General features: G+C 45.3%; 9 protein-coding genes across 9 annotated transcripts; 6 read left to right on the forward strand and 3 right to left on the reverse strand.

Annotated features, from left to right (window-relative positions):
* Positions 1–1,343: 1,343 nt before the first annotated feature.
* On the reverse strand, positions 1,344–2,419 carry rps1 (40S ribosomal protein eS1; the record flags this gene model as incomplete). The annotated part of the gene is made up of 5 exons (XM_057211569.1): positions 1,344–1,487; positions 1,554–2,055; positions 2,158–2,183; positions 2,246–2,330; positions 2,406–2,419. 5 exons carry the CDS (start codon positions 2,417–2,419, stop codon positions 1,344–1,346), a joined length of 771 nt encoding a protein of 256 aa, XP_057061112.1.
* A 551-nt stretch (positions 2,420–2,970) lies between these two features.
* Positions 2,971–3,487, forward strand: N7495_008919 (transcription elongation factor 1 family protein; the record flags this gene model as incomplete). The annotated part of the gene is made up of 4 exons (XM_057211570.1): positions 2,971–2,973; positions 3,036–3,080; positions 3,135–3,273; positions 3,324–3,487. The coding sequence occupies 4 exons, from the start codon at positions 2,971–2,973 to the stop codon at positions 3,485–3,487; spliced, it is 351 nt and encodes a 116-aa protein (XP_057061113.1).
* A 269-nt stretch (positions 3,488–3,756) lies between these two features.
* Positions 3,757–4,674, reverse strand: N7495_008920 (uracil phosphoribosyltransferase; the record flags this gene model as incomplete). The annotated part of the gene is made up of 3 exons (XM_057211571.1): positions 3,757–4,052; positions 4,105–4,463; positions 4,514–4,674. The coding sequence occupies 3 exons, from the start codon at positions 4,672–4,674 to the stop codon at positions 3,757–3,759; spliced, it is 816 nt and encodes a 271-aa protein (XP_057061114.1).
* A 518-nt stretch (positions 4,675–5,192) lies between these two features.
* N7495_008921 (WAPL family protein) lies at positions 5,193–7,718 on the forward strand (the record flags this gene model as incomplete). The annotated part of the gene is made up of 2 exons (XM_057211572.1): positions 5,193–7,388; positions 7,446–7,718. The coding sequence occupies 2 exons, from the start codon at positions 5,193–5,195 to the stop codon at positions 7,716–7,718; spliced, it is 2,469 nt and encodes an 822-aa protein (XP_057061115.1).
* Positions 7,719–8,086: 368 nt separating this feature from the next.
* rhbA (Rheb family small GTPase rhbA) lies at positions 8,087–8,850 on the forward strand (the record flags this gene model as incomplete). The annotated part of the gene is made up of 4 exons (XM_057211573.1): positions 8,087–8,141; positions 8,202–8,359; positions 8,415–8,543; positions 8,611–8,850. The coding sequence occupies 4 exons, from the start codon at positions 8,087–8,089 to the stop codon at positions 8,848–8,850; spliced, it is 582 nt and encodes a 193-aa protein (XP_057061116.1).
* Positions 8,851–9,361: 511 nt separating this feature from the next.
* On the forward strand, positions 9,362–11,132 carry N7495_008923 (serine--tRNA ligase SES1; the record flags this gene model as incomplete). Its single annotated transcript, XM_057211574.1, has 7 exons — positions 9,362–9,494; positions 9,547–9,617; positions 9,692–9,853; positions 9,916–10,337; positions 10,397–10,487; positions 10,553–10,921; positions 10,974–11,132. The coding sequence occupies 7 exons, from the start codon at positions 9,362–9,364 to the stop codon at positions 11,130–11,132; spliced, it is 1,407 nt and encodes a 468-aa protein (XP_057061117.1).
* A 613-nt stretch (positions 11,133–11,745) lies between these two features.
* N7495_008924 (D-3-phosphoglycerate dehydrogenase) lies at positions 11,746–13,434 on the forward strand (the record flags this gene model as incomplete). Its single annotated transcript, XM_057211575.1, has 6 exons — positions 11,746–12,041; positions 12,101–12,408; positions 12,464–13,053; positions 13,112–13,213; positions 13,267–13,348; positions 13,406–13,434. 6 exons carry the CDS (start codon positions 11,746–11,748, stop codon positions 13,432–13,434), a joined length of 1,407 nt encoding a protein of 468 aa, XP_057061118.1.
* A 308-nt stretch (positions 13,435–13,742) lies between these two features.
* N7495_008925 (Serine/threonine-protein kinase bur1) lies at positions 13,743–15,756 on the reverse strand (the record flags this gene model as incomplete). Its single annotated transcript, XM_057211576.1, has 8 exons — positions 13,743–14,466; positions 14,529–14,723; positions 14,782–14,989; positions 15,051–15,078; positions 15,134–15,288; positions 15,350–15,446; positions 15,505–15,586; positions 15,647–15,756. The coding sequence occupies 8 exons, from the start codon at positions 15,754–15,756 to the stop codon at positions 13,743–13,745; spliced, it is 1,599 nt and encodes a 532-aa protein (XP_057061119.1).
* A 552-nt stretch (positions 15,757–16,308) lies between these two features.
* N7495_008926 (uncharacterized protein) lies at positions 16,309–16,534 on the forward strand (the record flags this gene model as incomplete). The annotated part of the gene is made up of 2 exons (XM_057211577.1): positions 16,309–16,404; positions 16,469–16,534. The coding sequence occupies 2 exons, from the start codon at positions 16,309–16,311 to the stop codon at positions 16,532–16,534; spliced, it is 162 nt and encodes a 53-aa protein (XP_057061120.1).
* Between the last annotated feature and the right edge of the window lie 2 nt (positions 16,535–16,536).

The following is a 16,536-nucleotide window of genomic DNA, read 5'->3' on the forward strand; positions in this document are numbered from 1 at the left end:
TGTGGCATAAAAGAGGGCTGAATTCGAAGTTGGGATGAGCTAAGGCCTTTAGCTGGATTCCATAGGTATATACGGTAATCCTATGCTTATCCTTATTCTAAATATTTTATGGTAGTATGTCATATTTGTAAGGGTTACTGGATTTTACAGAGAAGACAAAGATGGGAACAAGAACTCGATAACATTTCAAGACTGATACTTGAAAGAATCATGGGGGATCCGGGTACGGATCGGTTAAGTAGTTGTGGGTATTACATAACGGTCACATGATTTCCAGATTATCAACTCCGTGACAATATTGCTCTTTGATCTAAGAAAAGAGACCATAGAACTCTTAGATAGCTGCTGGCTGTGTTCTATGGATTCTAGATGCATCAATATGTCTACCAATACAAGACGTAAGGCATATGTTCCGTTGAATAAATTTTGATAGCCACGCTTTTCCAAGGAGTTTATGGTCCCCACCAGATCGTAAAACGCGGACAGCCATCTCACGCGCACACGAATAAGGAGGAAATCCTTGGGAATTCCGTTCAAAAATCCATTCAACTAGAAATTTCTCTTCGTCTTTGTTGATTTACGTGGCCGGCACGAGCATTTTGTGTACCATTCATTCGACATTGTAGAGTGGATCTCGAGAGGCTATAAGCAGCAGCAGCAGCTCTGTTAATTCGACCTTATTCTAAATCAGAAATGGCAAGAGATATTTGTTCTTCATTCAGAAGCATTTTAGACAGATGGTTGTCTTGGAACAGTGGAAAATATGGGAAGTGGGGTGACGCGAACGCGTGGCTCAAAACTAGGGCTCTGATTTTAAATGAAATAACTAGTTTCTGCATTTAGTCAGGTATATATAGATACCTTATATTTCAGGCATGAACTTACAACAATTCTCTGGTTTAAACCCAGCGAGCACCATAAGACATCATCGTGTATGACTGTATGGTAGAAAAATAAAAATAGAAATAATTAAGACAAGGACAATGACCACATGTAGGTCAACATAGAATGATAACTCAACTTATCCAGCAGATTACTGCAGAGCTTCCTTATGTTTAACCTGAAGTGGAGATTAGACATTGGATATGGATGGATTCTTACACTCCATACTACATCTACAATTACAATAATTTACCGACGACATATTAGCAAACCTTTTTTAAACAGAATTATCTGCATATTTTGGTTGTCCTGCCTAGAGAGTACATGGACAAACCGAAGCCTCACGCCGATGATGTAAACCAGTCATACATGTCATGAACTTTTTTGTTTTCCTATTGATCAGAAGACAATGAATGCCATGGTTGACCAGTATTTGACATCACATCAAAATAAAAAAACCCTTAAACAGTCTCGAGGACCTGATCCTTGAACTCCCGCTCAACCTTCTGGCCCTTGTCATCAGTAGCCGACTCGCCGTGCAGAGCAAGGAGAGCACCGAGGTCGAACTTGGGGGACTTCAGAAGCTTGACCTTGCGGATGTGGACCTAGTAAAAAGAACGATGTTAGGAATGATCAAATTTAGGAACCAGTAGAACTGGAAAAAAACTTACATTCTGCAGAGGGTAGATACCCTGGGTGGCCTTCTCGATCTCACGACCAATAACCTCAGGAATGAGCTTGTGGGTGAACTGAGACAGGGTGCAGGTAGAGGCCTCACGCTGCATGATCTCGGTCATCTTCTTGCGAATGGCACGAATTTGAGACGAGCGGGCGTAGGTGGTCTTCTTGATCTGGTTGGGGCGTCTCTTGGTGAAGGCAATGGCGAACAAACGGATGAGGTAGTCATCAGTGGTCTTCACGGTGATGTTGGCCTCAATGAGGGACTGCCACTTGCGGACGAGGGAGCGCAACTTGTCGGTGGTGAAGTCCAAGCCGTGGAAGTTGGTGAGACAGTTCTTGCCCTGGATCTCATCGACACGGAGCTTAACCTTGCGGAAAGCGTGGTCCTCATCGTTCTGGAGATCGGCGAGGGAGACCTCGAAGATGCGACCCTTGAGAGAGTCGTTGGCGTTCTTCAGACCGCTGGTACGGTTGACGAGGGTTTTGCCGACACTGTTGGGAGTTCCGTTAGTTTAAGCTGTCCAATTTATCCCTACTGTCGAAGGACAAGCGGATTGTATGAAAATGTTCGATTCAAGGAAAGGGGAGTCCTACTCGCGAGTCTGGAAGGTGGAAGGAGCCTAGAAAGCGATGTAGGTCAGTTGATTGATTCAAATGCAAGTTGAGAGAGAGGGTAGTTTACCTTTACAGAGTACTCATCCTTGCGGGTGAAGGGGTCGACAGTACGCTTCTTGATACCCTTCTTGCCCTTGGATAAGCGCTTGTTCCTGCAAGTAAAATAATTAATTCAAGTGTTCAACAGAGATGCAGTGTAGTAAAGTGATGAGAGAGAGAAGACGTACTTTCCAACAGCCATGATTGCGAGTCTGGTCTATCTGTGTGATGTTAGAAGATAGACAAAAAGGTATCGCACCACGGCGCTTCGGAGGGTTTCGAGATTCGGCTGCACGGGTCGACTGAGGGTTGAAATCCAAAACCCACAGAAAACTCGGCTAAGCGAGATATTGCGGCCCTATGACGCTGAGATAAGCACAGTCATGTGATAGTTAATCACAGAATTTTCAAACCATAGATGACTAATCAATCCAAACAAATCCAATCAAACTAGTCTTAATCAGAGTAGACCTTATACTAATGTAATAATGTCTAATTATATGCGCTCTCATTTGTATTTCCAGTGTACTTCAATTGAATAAATTTCAATTAAATACGGTTATTTAATTATTGAAATTCTTCTCTTATTACTTTCAATGTTCTGAAGCCTGCGAATTCAGTAAAAAAGTGCCGCAGTTATGGAGAATGGTACTTCGCGGAAGACCCGTTGTTCCGGTTCCTTTTCTCCGCACTCTATCCAAACCCCTCATCCACGCGTTATTCGAAACCATTCGCCATTTACAATCTTGGAGTATGGTGTGTTTTCCCCTTTGATTGAGCTTCCTTACGAATATCAACTAACAAATTCTTGTTCATAGGGCAAACGCAAGAAGTCTTCCCGGACACCCCAAGGACCCAGAAAGGTACGAGTATAGCATGAAACTCTAGCTTGATATCGGAAGACTGACAGATCTCAGCGGGAACCTCTGGCAACGACCTTTTCTTGTCTCTTCTGTAACCATGAGAACGCTGTGATCATCAAGTTAGACCGAAAGCTTGGGTTTGGCAAGCTGTTCTGCAAAGTCTGCGGTCAGGAGTTTGAGACTGCCGTCAACTGTGAGTCTTCGGATCCGCGCCTAATAAAACGCATTTAACTCATTGATTAGATCTCTCCGCCGAAGTGGATGTTTATTCAGATTGGGTGGATGCTTGTGACACAGTGCATAAGCAAAACGAAGATGACAGGGCTGTGAGCTCTCAACCTGGAAATAGCAAACGTGATATTTCTTTGGAGCCTGGACAGGAAGATAATGTCGACGATGAATATTGATCGTCTTTACTTGACACGGATATGATAGAGGGCGAATGGCGCATGGAAATGGACTTTTTCTCAATTAAAACGGTGCATGTAAATTACACAGTAGATATAGGTTTACTATCTCTCTACTGACCTGGAACAAAATTTTATCCTTTCTCACAATAAACATAATCCTCAAATGATGTGAAGCTGTACTTGATTCCAATTCTCCCCTAAGTTTAGTTTACTCCACGCATACATCATTTCGAGCTTGAGAAGTTACTACTACCTTTGACAACCAACTAGAGCGTGTAGTATCGGTCACCGAAATCGCCCAAGCCAGGGATAATGTACCTGCGAGTCCGATGAGTGGTTAGCCCTGCTGTGACGAGATGGTAGGTTCGGGGCAAAAGAGAGGAACTATACTTCTTGTCATCCAATCCTTGGTCAACGAAAGCTGTGACAACACGGAGCTTGGGGAATCTCTCGGCAAACTCAGCAACGCCAGAGGGGCTTGCAATCAGATTGAGGAAGAGAATGCGATGCTCAGGCACGCCCTTCTGTTTTAGTACTTCAACCGCCAGTGTAGCAGAGCCTCCTGTATAATATTAGCATTTCCATCTGGAAAATGTGGTCAAAGTTCTACGCACCAGTTGCAAACATGGGGTCAAGAAGAAGAACCCATCGGTCAGCAATGTCGAGAGGTAGCTTCTCATAGAAGAGTTTTGGCATGCATGTTTCCTCATCTCTTTGGATCAGAATCTTGCCAATGCGCACAGAACGACAGCAGTCTCGCAACCCTTGCTCCATAGCCTCGCCAGCCCTCATAATAGATACACCGCAGATCTTTCCTTCAAATTTAACACCCAAATATGCTTGTCCCACAGGAGTTGTGATCGACTGCTCCACCACAGGCAGGTGGTTGAGTCCCTCTTCTACCAATAGTCGGATGATACGATTGGAGTAGAATATAAAATCAGCACGGTCCGTACGCTTGTCTCGGATCATTCTACAAATGATATTAGAGTCAGATTCATTTCTCACGAGACAAAATCTCACGTCAACAAGGCAATCAATTGAGGCGTCTGAGGGAGTACATGAACATTCTCGTAGGAAACCTCCTTGGAGACGGTTGCTGTAGGTTTCTCGCCATCTGGTCGGTAATCTGGACCCACTCCCTGAGCAGGAGAAGGAATCGGATCTCTGCTAGCCTGAGCCATTTTGTGATGTGATGTGGAAGATGTGATGTATGAGCGAGGAGGGAAAAAAAAATCCACGTAGACAGTTGAACAAGGGCGGGACATTTTGTCTTATCGGCTAATCTACATCTTACTCTTTGGCGCTCTCAGTACCTCCGCACTCTTGCCACTTGCAGCTTTTAACCGACTTCATTTTTATTTTAACTTGTTTGTATATGATGGTTTGATGGAAAAGAAGGAACAGAAAGTCCGAGCAGATTGATTTATTTGTTCTCTTTCCGTGTTTCAAAAACGATCCCGGAGTAGTAGAGCTCTTTCCCTTTGTTACTCCGTCGCGACAACTCTTCCCTCAACAACAACCACTCAATCCACCAAAATATTTTCGGCATGTCACACTCACTAGTGAATAACCTACAAATCTGTCACTCTCATTAGATTGGTTTGACAACCTTCTGACGTTGCGCGTCCGAAAACCCTCGGTATCCTCCCTCGATTGAAATGCGAGGCGCATGCTGCCATTAGTGATCTCAGAGGAGAAAATGGATAAATCACGTCCGCGCAGTCGACGGCTGGTGACTTACGGCTCATCTACTAAAAGCCAGCTTCAACCGAAGAACGTACCTTCACGACCATCTGCCGTCAATACGGGTAAACAACAGTCCCTACATTTGTCTGCCAATGAACTTTCAGAACAGGGGAGAGATGACAAAACTCCACCACATCCGCTTAACATTGCGGAAAAAAGCATATACGATTTATCCTCATCTGATGACGAGCATAAGCATCAAATTGTGCAACGAAAGCGAAGACGGCATAGCCGCGACATAAATCCCGCTCTGGCCCGGGATATCTCTGATTCTCGAAGCTCTCCTGCAGTAGGTACCACCGCTAGGCCTGCTACTATGTCCGTTAAAGTTGAGCCTCGCCCGAAGACTCCATTATTGCAGACAAGGAAGATCACGCAAGACAACAAATGGCTAGAGTCTAGACGAGACGGCACGTCAGAAACAAGTTCCAATAAATCAAGTAAAGAATCAGCCATTCAATCTCAGCGCAAAGCTTCGCGGTCAAAAAGGCTCTCGGATGAAATGGAACGAGAGGAATCAAGGGATTCCAAAGCCAAGTTGATCTTGAAAGAATTGAGCCCCCATACCCCATTTTCTCCAGGACCCGCAAAAGTATTCATGGGGAGTATCACTCCAGGCCGTAAAAGGTTGATAGATTCATTGGGTACCAGTGAAGAATTTGCTGATGTGCCGTCACCGAATACGCCAACTGACAGCCAGAACTCTTCACCCGTTGTCCCCCACACACCCACTCGACTCCGAGACCACAAATCACCAAGCTTACCGAGTGAGAATCAGCATGAGAATCAGCATGGGAACCATAGCCAAGAATCAGCTATTGCACCGTCACCTCATCTGCGGAGTTCCAAGGTCACTTATGCCCGTCAGCGGTCCTTCCTCGACGATCTTTTCCTGGAAGATGCTCTTTCTGGCCGAGCCTCTTCAGCTGCCCTAGAACTGAATGACCCATTTTCTCAACCGCCTGAGGCGATGAGTGCGTTTCCGCGCGCTCGTCTTTTCTCGCGAGAGGATGAAAACAACGATTATGGCTCTGTGCGAAGTATTCATGAACTTCGTCAAGCTGGTGGAAACGCTCGCTATCGGGGCGCAGTCGAGTCCATCTTTGAAGACATCGAGGACCAGCATATATCTATCTCAGGAAGATGTAACGCATTTATCCAGCTGTGTGGCAAGCTGTTGGACCCCAAACTGGCGAGCCAGTTTGTCGAGTGCAACTTTGACAAACGACTAGTTGACTGTCTCTCCAAGGATTTCGATATTGTCTCTGCTACTCTTGCCTTCAGCGCTCTCAGCTTGAGTTTTATTGGAAGATCTCTTCCATATATCCTCGCAACAGTTGCATGGCCAAAGTTGTTGGATGTGTCTGCCGTGATGCTAGATACCCACGACGACATTTCTGCAGTCATCCGTGCTCAAGGGAGCAAAATTTCCAAACATGTACAAACATCCGTGCAGAATATTGCTCTCCAAATCCTAACGGCTTTATCTCATGACACACCGGTGTCAACACTCTCCCCCTGTCTCATAGCTCTGCATTGTCTGGGAGCGACTGTTGCCTCATTCCAAGGAAAGGGAGAACGCCCCAGTGGCCTTCCCCTACCGCTCCTGGAGCAGCTGATAGATCTGTTGCTACCAGGAAAGTTGTATATGGGTGGCAATTCGGAGATATCGCTCGGTGGGTCGCACGTTTTCATTCTCGGATTGTCCATCCTGGAAGCACATACAACTTCTGGAGGCCTTCTCCAGCAAAATCATCTAAGTATTTTGAGCTCACTGCCGGGTCTTCATGGCTTGCTCCGTGTGAAGATCAACGAGTCCGAACCCAACAGTCAGCTAATTCAAACGCTCTATATCCGTATCATTTTGAACGTGACCAACAGCAATCCTTTGCTCTGTGATAAATTTGCAACCCCTAAAATTCTCGAAGAGCTTGCAGAGATTGTGATGACAAACTTCGGTGATCTAACTGAAAACTCACAGGGAAGCAAGTCACTTGACACCGTTATTTTGGCGCTGGGTGCCCTCATCAATCTTACTGAACAGAGCGAAGCTATACGCTCTGTTTTTATCAACTCCATCAATACAAGGGGATCTCTCCTGGATAGACTATTACCTCTCTTTTTGGGTCACGTCCATTCAACCTCCAAGGTAAAAAGTTCTTTCTGGCTCTTTGCATATTGACTACTAACAGAGGCCCCTTTACAGGCCGATTCTTTTCCGAAAGTAAACCAGAATGTTGCAGTTGGATATCTAGCAGTGTTATTACTGGCACTGTGCCTAAATCCCAAAGCTCGATCACATATAAAGCAGTCTTTTCAAGCCAAAGGGCTAACGGTAGTCATGTCTACTGTGGATGAATTCTTGCATTATCACCGGAAGATTGAACAAGATCAATATCCCTCGCAGGCCCCGAAAGAATTAGGCGGGTTTCATGTCAGCTTGGAAGATCTGATCTGTCAAATTCGACAGACCCAATGATTATACTCCGCGGTAGTAAAGCGTTATTTTCCTTCTTTTTCCTTTTAATATTTTTGGGCCTTCAGACATATTGAACAGAAGCTACAATTTTAGTTACAAAATAAATCAATCAATTTTATAAGCAAAGTGATACAAAAAGTGTATAAAGATAAACAAAAGCAAAATTTAGCATGTCGTTCCTCGATGTCATACTATGTTTGCATTGTTTGTATTTGGTGCTTCCGGTGCTTCAATTGCCATCCCCGACCGTGTTTAAGCTCCTTCGATCCCTTAAGAACCCTTGACTCTCCATTACACGGATTCTCTATTATTTCTTTATCATTATCATTTGAATCTCCGCCAGTACTGTGCTCCCCACGCTATTCAATATGCCTGCCGCCCCGAAACAGCGAAAGATTGCAATTGTCGGCAGTCGTTCTGTCGGTATGGACTTATTCTAATAAGAGTACCCCCTTGTTCATTTATCTTACATTTGTGTTTCAGGAAAATCGTCTCTCACTGTCCGTTTTGTCGAGCACCACTTTGTCGAAAGCTACTATCCCACAATTGAGAACACCTTCAGCCGGATCATCAAGTACAATGGTCAAGACTTTGCTACAGAGATTGTGGATACTGCAGGCCAGGAAAGTCCAAATATAGATGTGCCGCTATGTTCGTTGGATGAAGCTTGAACTAATTGTATTTCTATATTTCTAGGATGAGTACAGCATCTTGAATTCCAAGCACTTCATTGGTATCCATGGCTACATAATTGTTTACTCAGTCACATCTCGCCAGTCCTTTGAGATGGTGCGAGTTATTCGAGACAAGATTCTGAATCATCTTGTGAGCGAAGTTTCTTTTCCTCTCAATTTGGTTTCCTGTTGAGCTTGCCTAACCTCTTTTCTTACAGGGAGCTGATGAGGTGCCACTTGTGGTGGTGGGTAACAAGAGTGATCTTAAGCCAGAGCAACGCCAGGTTTCTGTTGATGAAGGTCGACAATTGGCAGAGGAGATCAAGTGTGCCTTTACCGAAGCCAGTGCCTTCCTTGATTTCAATGTCTCCAAGGCCTTCGATCTGATTATTGGTGAAATTGAAAAGTCTCAGAATCCCTCTCAGCCTACTGGAGATCAAAAGTGCTCTGTAATGTGATTTCTGGCGCTTTGGTCTATTTATTGGAGGATGCCTTTTTTCTTACGGTATAAAATTCTTCTGATCCAAGCCTTTTTATTGCTCTCTACTCATACTGACACGGGGTCTTCTAGGACGCACTTAGTGTAAACATCTCCATTCATAGGCCTAGGTCTTTGGCTTAATCTTTGCCATATGTTTTTTGCTTTGCTTGCTAGAAGAGGGTCCGTTTGATATTTCTTTTTGTCCCCTCTCGCTCTTCTCGCTTGTATTTCTGGAATTGGTGGAATATCGGGGGTGCATGAACTCAGCATTTTATCGCTTTTTTTGATTTGTTTTAATTATCGGCTTATGAGAATATGTAATTGATATCACTTAGGTATTGTTAGGCGTCAAATATCTCTCAAATTTTATAGTTCATCCCTCGCGGGACCGAGAATCGATTAGGTAATCCCATTTACGCCGCACTTTTTGCCATTTACCCCTCCACAAACTATTGAGTCAATCTTTGAACCATTTGATTTTTCCGAAAATGCTTGACCTCAATGACTTCATCACCGAGCGTGGTGGCGATCCTAACAAGATCAGGGAGAGCCAGCGTCGGCGCTTTGCCCCTGAAGAGGCGGTGGACGAAGTGATCGCGCTGTATGAAGAAGCTCGGCGAGGTATGTTCGACCCGCGTGAGAAAGAGGTTTGGTTCTAAAAAAATCAAAATAGCTCGTTACGAGGTCACCCAGGTCGGATCTCAGCTCAATGCTCTTCTCAAGGAGATTGGTATGAAGAAGAAGGTATACCCCTCTACCCGAGTCCCCCTAACTTTCAATTACGAATGCTTATGTACTTTGTTTTAAAAACAAACCAGAACAAAGAAGATGCCAGTGAACTGATCAGTCAGAAGGCGGACCTGGACAAGCGTAAGAAGGATGCCGAAGATGCTGCCTTGCAGAAGGAGGTGCAGCGAGACCGCAAGATCCGCACCATTGGTAACTTCGTTCACGAGTCTGTCCCCATTAGTAACAACGAGGTCAGCATTACTCTCTCCATCTGTCAGAGCCAAAGTCACTAACTGCTATGAAAACCTCCCAGGACGACAACAAAGTCATCAAGACGTATGCTCCTCCCAGTAACAAATTGGGAGGTCCCGACTGCCTCTCCCATCACGAAGTCTTGACTCGCCTGGATGGTTACGATCCCGAGCGTGGTGTCAAGATTGTCGGCCATCGCGGCTACTGCCTGACCGGGTACGGTCTCTTCCTCAACCTTGCTCTTGTCAATTATGGCCTGGAGTTCCTTTTCAACAAGGGCTACACACCTAATCAACCCCCGCAATTCATGCTCAAGGAGCTCATGGCCAAGACCGCCCAACTGGAGCAATTTGACGAGGAACTGTACAAGGTTACCGAGAGCGAGGACAGTTCAACGGACAAGTACTTGATTGCCACCTCTGAGCAGCCTTTATCGGCCCTGCACAGCAGCGAGTGGTTGCAAGAGAAAGATCTTCCCATCAAGTGGGTTTCCATTTTTCCCCCGCGCTCCCACAACACATGTTAACGTCAGAGTGAATTAGGTACGCTGGATACAGTACTTGCTACCGCAAAGAAGCCGGGTCTCACGGCAAGGAGGCATGGGGTATCTTCCGTGTGCATCAATTTGAGAAGGTGAGAGACTACTGGAGCATTTTGTAGCACCAATTCCCATTCCGAGTACTTATTTAATCATTTAGATTGAGCAATTTGTTCTGACCAAGCCCGAGGATTCGTGGCAAGCATTTGATGACATGATGGCTACCTCCGAGGAATTCTATCAGTCACTGGGTCTTCCATACCAAGTTGTGGCCATCGTTTCGGGTGCATTGAACAATGCGGCTGCCAAGAAATACGACCTGGAGGCTTGGTTCCCATTCCAACAGGAATACAAAGAATTGGTCTCGTGCTCCAACTGTCTTGACTACCAGTCCCGTGGTCTAGAGATTCGATTTGGCCAAAAGAAAGCCACTGATCTGAAGAAGAGCTATGTGCATGCACTAAATGCCACTCTCTGTGCCACCGAGCGAACCCTCTGCTGTGTCCTTGAGAACTACCAGAGAGAAGATGTAAGTGACATTGATAAACAGGCAAGAAGACCTACTCTAACCTGATATATAGGGCATAGAAGTTCCGGAGGTGCTTCGAAAGTACATTCCCGGTGCTCCCACATTCCTGCCTTACACCAAGGATCTTCCTAAGGATTCGACCTCTCAGAAATCTAAGGGTAAAAAGGGTACTGATGACGCTACCAAGAAGATGGAGAACCTGAAGGTTTGAATTGGTTGATTATCTCCAATTAAATCCAAAGTGCATAATTTTTTATTTTTTATTTTCTATTTTTCATTTTGATATACTAGTTTCCATTCTCGTAAACTTTCCACGGCACGTTCCAGGTTAGAAAGAATTTCGAGGGTGCTTATGGAAGAAAAATGAGGTGCTTTGGCTTGGAAAGTCTCTTGCTATTTAGAAGCAGGAGAACTAGTGGTTTGTAGTAGTATTACTGACTGAATATTCTTAAATATTTAGTACTAGAGCTACTGTGTAGATCTCCCCACAATTTACCTAGTCAAGTTTGGCGTAAAAAAGGAAGAAAAAGAAAAAAAAAACCCCCCCACGATGCCCCTCAATACGTGACATGCAATGTGAGTCATCAATTGATTAAAATTCAGGACATTCAATGACTCAATTTGCTGTCATTTTAGTATTTATTATATATAGCTAAATGTAAAATTCTTCATTCGGCTGAAAAGCAAACGCCGATTCCGGAGACTTCGGCTTATATAATTGACGGAAAAGGCGTGATTCATCATACTTCTACCAGTTTGACACATTTTTTGCTCACTTTACTTCCCCCCTCCATTACTCTCTTCTCCCTATACTACCCTTCATAATGTCTGGTGCTAGAGATATTCGTCCTCGTGAGAGTGAGGTTGCTTCCCAACCTGGGCTCCTCGCCACTTCACCTAACGCCTCCTTTCACTCTCCCTCCAGCCATGGGTCAGCACTCAATCGAACGGTCCCTATCGTCAATGCGAAGCATCTTAAGCCATTCGCTACTGAGGATATCAAGGTTCTACTTTTGGAGAACGTCAATGTGACTGGCCGTGAAATTCTCCAGCGTCAGGGCTACCAGGTGGAATATTTGAAATCTTCTCTTCCGGAGGACCAGCTCATTGAGAAGATTCGGTAAACACTAAATTTTGTAGCTCTAATTGTAGTTGAATGCTAATGTTGATTATGTATAGTGATGTGCACGTCATCGGTATTCGATCCAAGACCAAGCTCACTGCGCGTGTTTTGAAGGAGGCCAAGAACCTGATCGTGATCGGCTGCTTCTGCATTGGAACCAACCAGGTGGACCTTCAATATGCTGCCGCGCACGGTATTGCCGTCTTCAACTCACCCTTCAGCAACTCTCGTAGTGTCGCCGAGTTGGTCATCGGTGAGATCATTACTCTCGCTCGTCAGTTGGGCGACCGCTCTATCGAAATGCACAACGGCACCTGGAATAAGGTCAGCAACAAGTGCTGGGAGATCCGCGGCAAGACATTGGGTAGGTTGTTTACAGTACAACGGCAAAAAGCAAACGACTGACAAATATACTACAGGTATTATTGGATATGGTCACATTGGCGCTCAGCTCTCCGTATTGGCAGAGGCCATGGGTATGACAGTCATCTTCTACGATGTATTGAATCTGATGGCAATGGGATCTGCCCGCCAAGTCGAGACATTGAATGATCTTTTGGCCGAGGCTGATTTCGTCACTTGCCATGTGCCTGAGCTTCCCGAGACCAAGGGTATGATCGGTCAACCCCAATTTGAGAAGATGAAGGTTGGCAGCTACCTGATCAATGCCAGCCGTGGAACTGTTGTGGATATTCCTGCCCTCATCGATGCCATGCGGAGCGGCAAGGTGGCCGGTGCTGCGCTTGATGTGTACCCTAACGAACCCGCCGGCAACGGTGACTACTTCACTAATGATCTGAATGCGTGGGGAACTGATCTACGTTCACTCAAGAACCTGATTCTGTCCCCCCATATTGGAGGAAGCACTGAAGAGGCCCAGAGTGCAATCGGTATTGAGGTTGCCCAGGCGTTGAGTCGCTATGTCAATGAGGGTAGCACCTTGGGCGCTGTCAATCTACCCGAAGTCACCCTTCGTTCTTTGACTATGGATGAACCCAACCACGCTCGTGTATGCTTGAAACTCCTATTCATTTACAGCAAGAGAAGACTGACATCCTTGTTTCTAGGTCATCTATATTCACCACAATATTCCCGGTGTGCTGCGTAGAGTCAACGAGATTATTGGCGACCACAATGTCGATAAGCAAATGACCGATAGCAGAGGCGATGTAAGTCCCCCGGCCGATACCTGGTATATATTCAGCAACTAAATGGCGATTAGGTTGCCTACCTGATGGCCGATATCAGCAACGTGGACGCTACTGTGATCAAGGAATTGTATCAAAGCCTTGAGAGCCTCGACTGTAAGATCGACCTTTTCTACATTTCACCATGTGACATGGAACTGACTCCCCCTCTAGCCCGAATTATGACCCGTGTTCTATACTAGACGAGCTCAGATGTTCTGTCTTCTGTAATCAACTTAACAATCTTTAAACCCGCTCTAAAGGTTCAATTTCACGAAACCAACCGGACCAATTCAACGAGGTTCCATCGATCTGCCTCTGCACATATTTCTCTCTGAAAAGCTGAAATTCATATGTAAATTCCTTATAAGACGCTAGAAAAGAAATTATGACTTCCATTTGAAACTATCATTTAAAAATAATTTCCTTGAAGATTGACGTCAGAGAGGGTAGGACAAATTGATTCTAGTCCCTGGATTTGAGCTGACGAGCAAAGTATGATATGATACTTTCAAGGCCCTTTGCTTGCATCTCTGCTCGCCTCTTTGCTAACATCCCTGTTACTAGGGCTCCTGCTTCTTCGCCGCGGCTCTCGGTGATAATCACGGCGTTGGTCAAAGCGATTTGACCCACGCCAATCTGCATTCCGAGTATTATAATCGCTTGCATCTTGGGCACGATCATTAGGGTTACCATAATGGGGTACATAAGAGTCAACATTGCTCGAGAATCTGCCATTCTGACGATTTTGGTTGAACTGATCCCGCCGTTGGTCATCTCTTCTGTCTCCCCGACCAGGTGGTCCCTCCCAAGTCTGATGAGCAGAAACAGGAGGCCGCGGAGGAAGGCCGTTGTTTTGTGATGGCGGGAATGGCCCGCGTCGGTTATTATTTCCGGGTCCAACTGGTGCATTATTGGATCGACCACCCCGAGCAGCACCTGGTATACGACTGTTTCCAGAATTAGGTACTCGAGAGCTAGAGCCAGTCCAGCCTCCACTGGACGGGCCATTGGTGACAGCACCAGCTGGAGCTGGAGGGAACGGCTTTTGCTGATTACGCAACTTCTTTCGATCAAACTCATGGGAATCCTGATAAGAGGGAATCTCACCAGGACGCGCTGGGAGAGGTGGAGTGGTGAAATATGGGTGTTTCAAAGCGTCTATAGCATTGATGCGTTTTCGCCAGTCAAGCTTTAGAAGCTCACTCAGTAGGGAGATGGCCAAAGGGCTGAGTCTATTTGGCAGTTAGTTGAAGTACGTGCTCGGGGTTTAGAATCTGTGAACTGAAAGACTTACGCTTTGAAGGAACCTGGAAGATTTCCGCGACTATATGCGAAGCTCTTAACTCCTTCACAGCCTGGTAGTGTACTCCATCCAGGCATGTTATCTTCAGTGGGACTTCCAACGAGATTGAAGATCAATTCTAACTGCTCAAGATCACTTCTTCCAGACAAGATGGGCTTTCCTTTGAACATTTCGCCAAATACACATCTGGAATAGGTCAGTAAATCAATATACAAAAGATTTGAAGGAAGATAGAATACCCAACTCCCCACAAGTCGATGGCTGTTGTATATTTTCGCAAAGATAGAAGCAGCTCGGGCGGGCGGTACCACCTAGTGACAACAAGAGCTGTATACTCTCTTCTTGCTTCCCCCCACCCTTTCCAGGCTGCGGAGGTTCTTCATCATAGGGTCGTGCAAGGCCAAAATCGGCAATCTGAAGAATACCACCGTTGCTAATGAGAAGATTGGCGGCTTTTTCACATTCCATCAGCCTGAATTCACACAAATTCGTGGCATGTGGCGGGTACTGTACCTTTCATATCTCTGTGCAAAATTTGGCTCTGTAAATTCAAGTTAGACAGGACTTGTTAGGCAAAAATATGGGATATTTCGTACCGCATGCAAGTATCGAAGCCCTTCTAGGAGCTGCATCATATAGCACTTGATCTGAGGTTCTGTGAAAAGAGCATCTGAATTCTCTAGAAGGCCTGAAAGATCGTGCTCCATATATGGGGTTACCATGTACATGCTGGGCTTTTTTCGCCCTTCACCTAATATAAATGTTAAAACAGTTACAAGATTGTTTCTTGAAGTTACGGCAGTGGCTCTCACCTTTGCCCCGTTCGATGGCCATCTCCTTGAGTTGTAAAACATTGGGATGAGAGAGAATCTTCAAAATCTTGATCTCTCGAATAGCTGTTATGGGAAACTGGTGAAAATAATTTAGCAAGAAAGATCAATAGATGGCAAGAAAGGGACTCACTAACCCCATCTTTTTCATTGTGCATGAGAATCTTTTTGAGCGCAACTATAGTGTTGGTCTTCTTTGATCTCGCTTTATAAACCTCACTAGCTTCAGGTCAGTAACAATTTAATGGATATACATGCATATACCAAAGAAAAACATACCCGAAAGTTCCTTCTCCTAGCTTGTCAATGAACTCAAAATCCCGAATGTTTGAGCTACCAGTGAACCTCGACTCGCCATCACTATTCTTCTCGAGGGACACAATTGCCATATTTTTCATAAGCCGAGCTCTAACACAAAGGTTTCGAGTTTTCCAAGCCGTCGTATTAAATCAGTTGTTGTCTTATGGGGGTCACGGTGTTTGTATGGTGTCTCAATGAGATGCAGCTGTGATAGGTGATGGATGTTAACTGAAAAGTTATGGAAGATTTCTTTTTTCAATGACAGGTCCGAGTGACTCTGGTATGTGATTGAGAAGAAGCAGTATCGTGTCGCATTGAGAGAGGTTATGCGATGCGGTCCATTCAAGGGTGGAAGTAGGAAGGAGCGAAGGAAATTTGTCGGAAGTTGATTTGGAGGTAAAGATGAATGAAGATTCTGCCAACCTTATTGAATAAATGAAAAAAAGCTGAGTATAATAAGTACCTTCACTTTCAAAGCTGCTAGAAGGCGCGTACCGTCACTGGTCACGTGAATGCCCGGCAACTTCATCTCCATCTCCCGCCGAATCCGTTCATTCAACCCCATCTTGTGTCAAACAAGCGAACTACAGTGAGTACTTTGTAAATCCTTGGCTTAACTATATCTGACTTCCTTTCTAGAAATGGCAGGAAAAGCTCACCACCCAATCCATGTTCACCCGGTCCGACCGCTCTACCGCTTCACTGCTACCGCATTGGGTGCCAGCATGTGGTTCTTCGTAGGATTACCTTCCCTCGGCATTTGGAGTATGCATAGCACTAACACAAAAATTTTCACTGTAGCTCATGTACCGTGCGAAGAAGGATGGAGCCGCCCTGCTGGGCTGGAAGCACCCGTGGGATCACTAGAT

The sequence above is a fragment of the Penicillium taxi genome, assembly GCF_028828555.1.
Source record: "Penicillium taxi strain IBT 34144 chromosome Unknown utg000005l_segment0_segment0, whole genome shotgun sequence".
In the NCBI taxonomy this organism is placed as follows: Eukaryota; Fungi; Ascomycota; class Eurotiomycetes; order Eurotiales; family Aspergillaceae; genus Penicillium; species Penicillium taxi.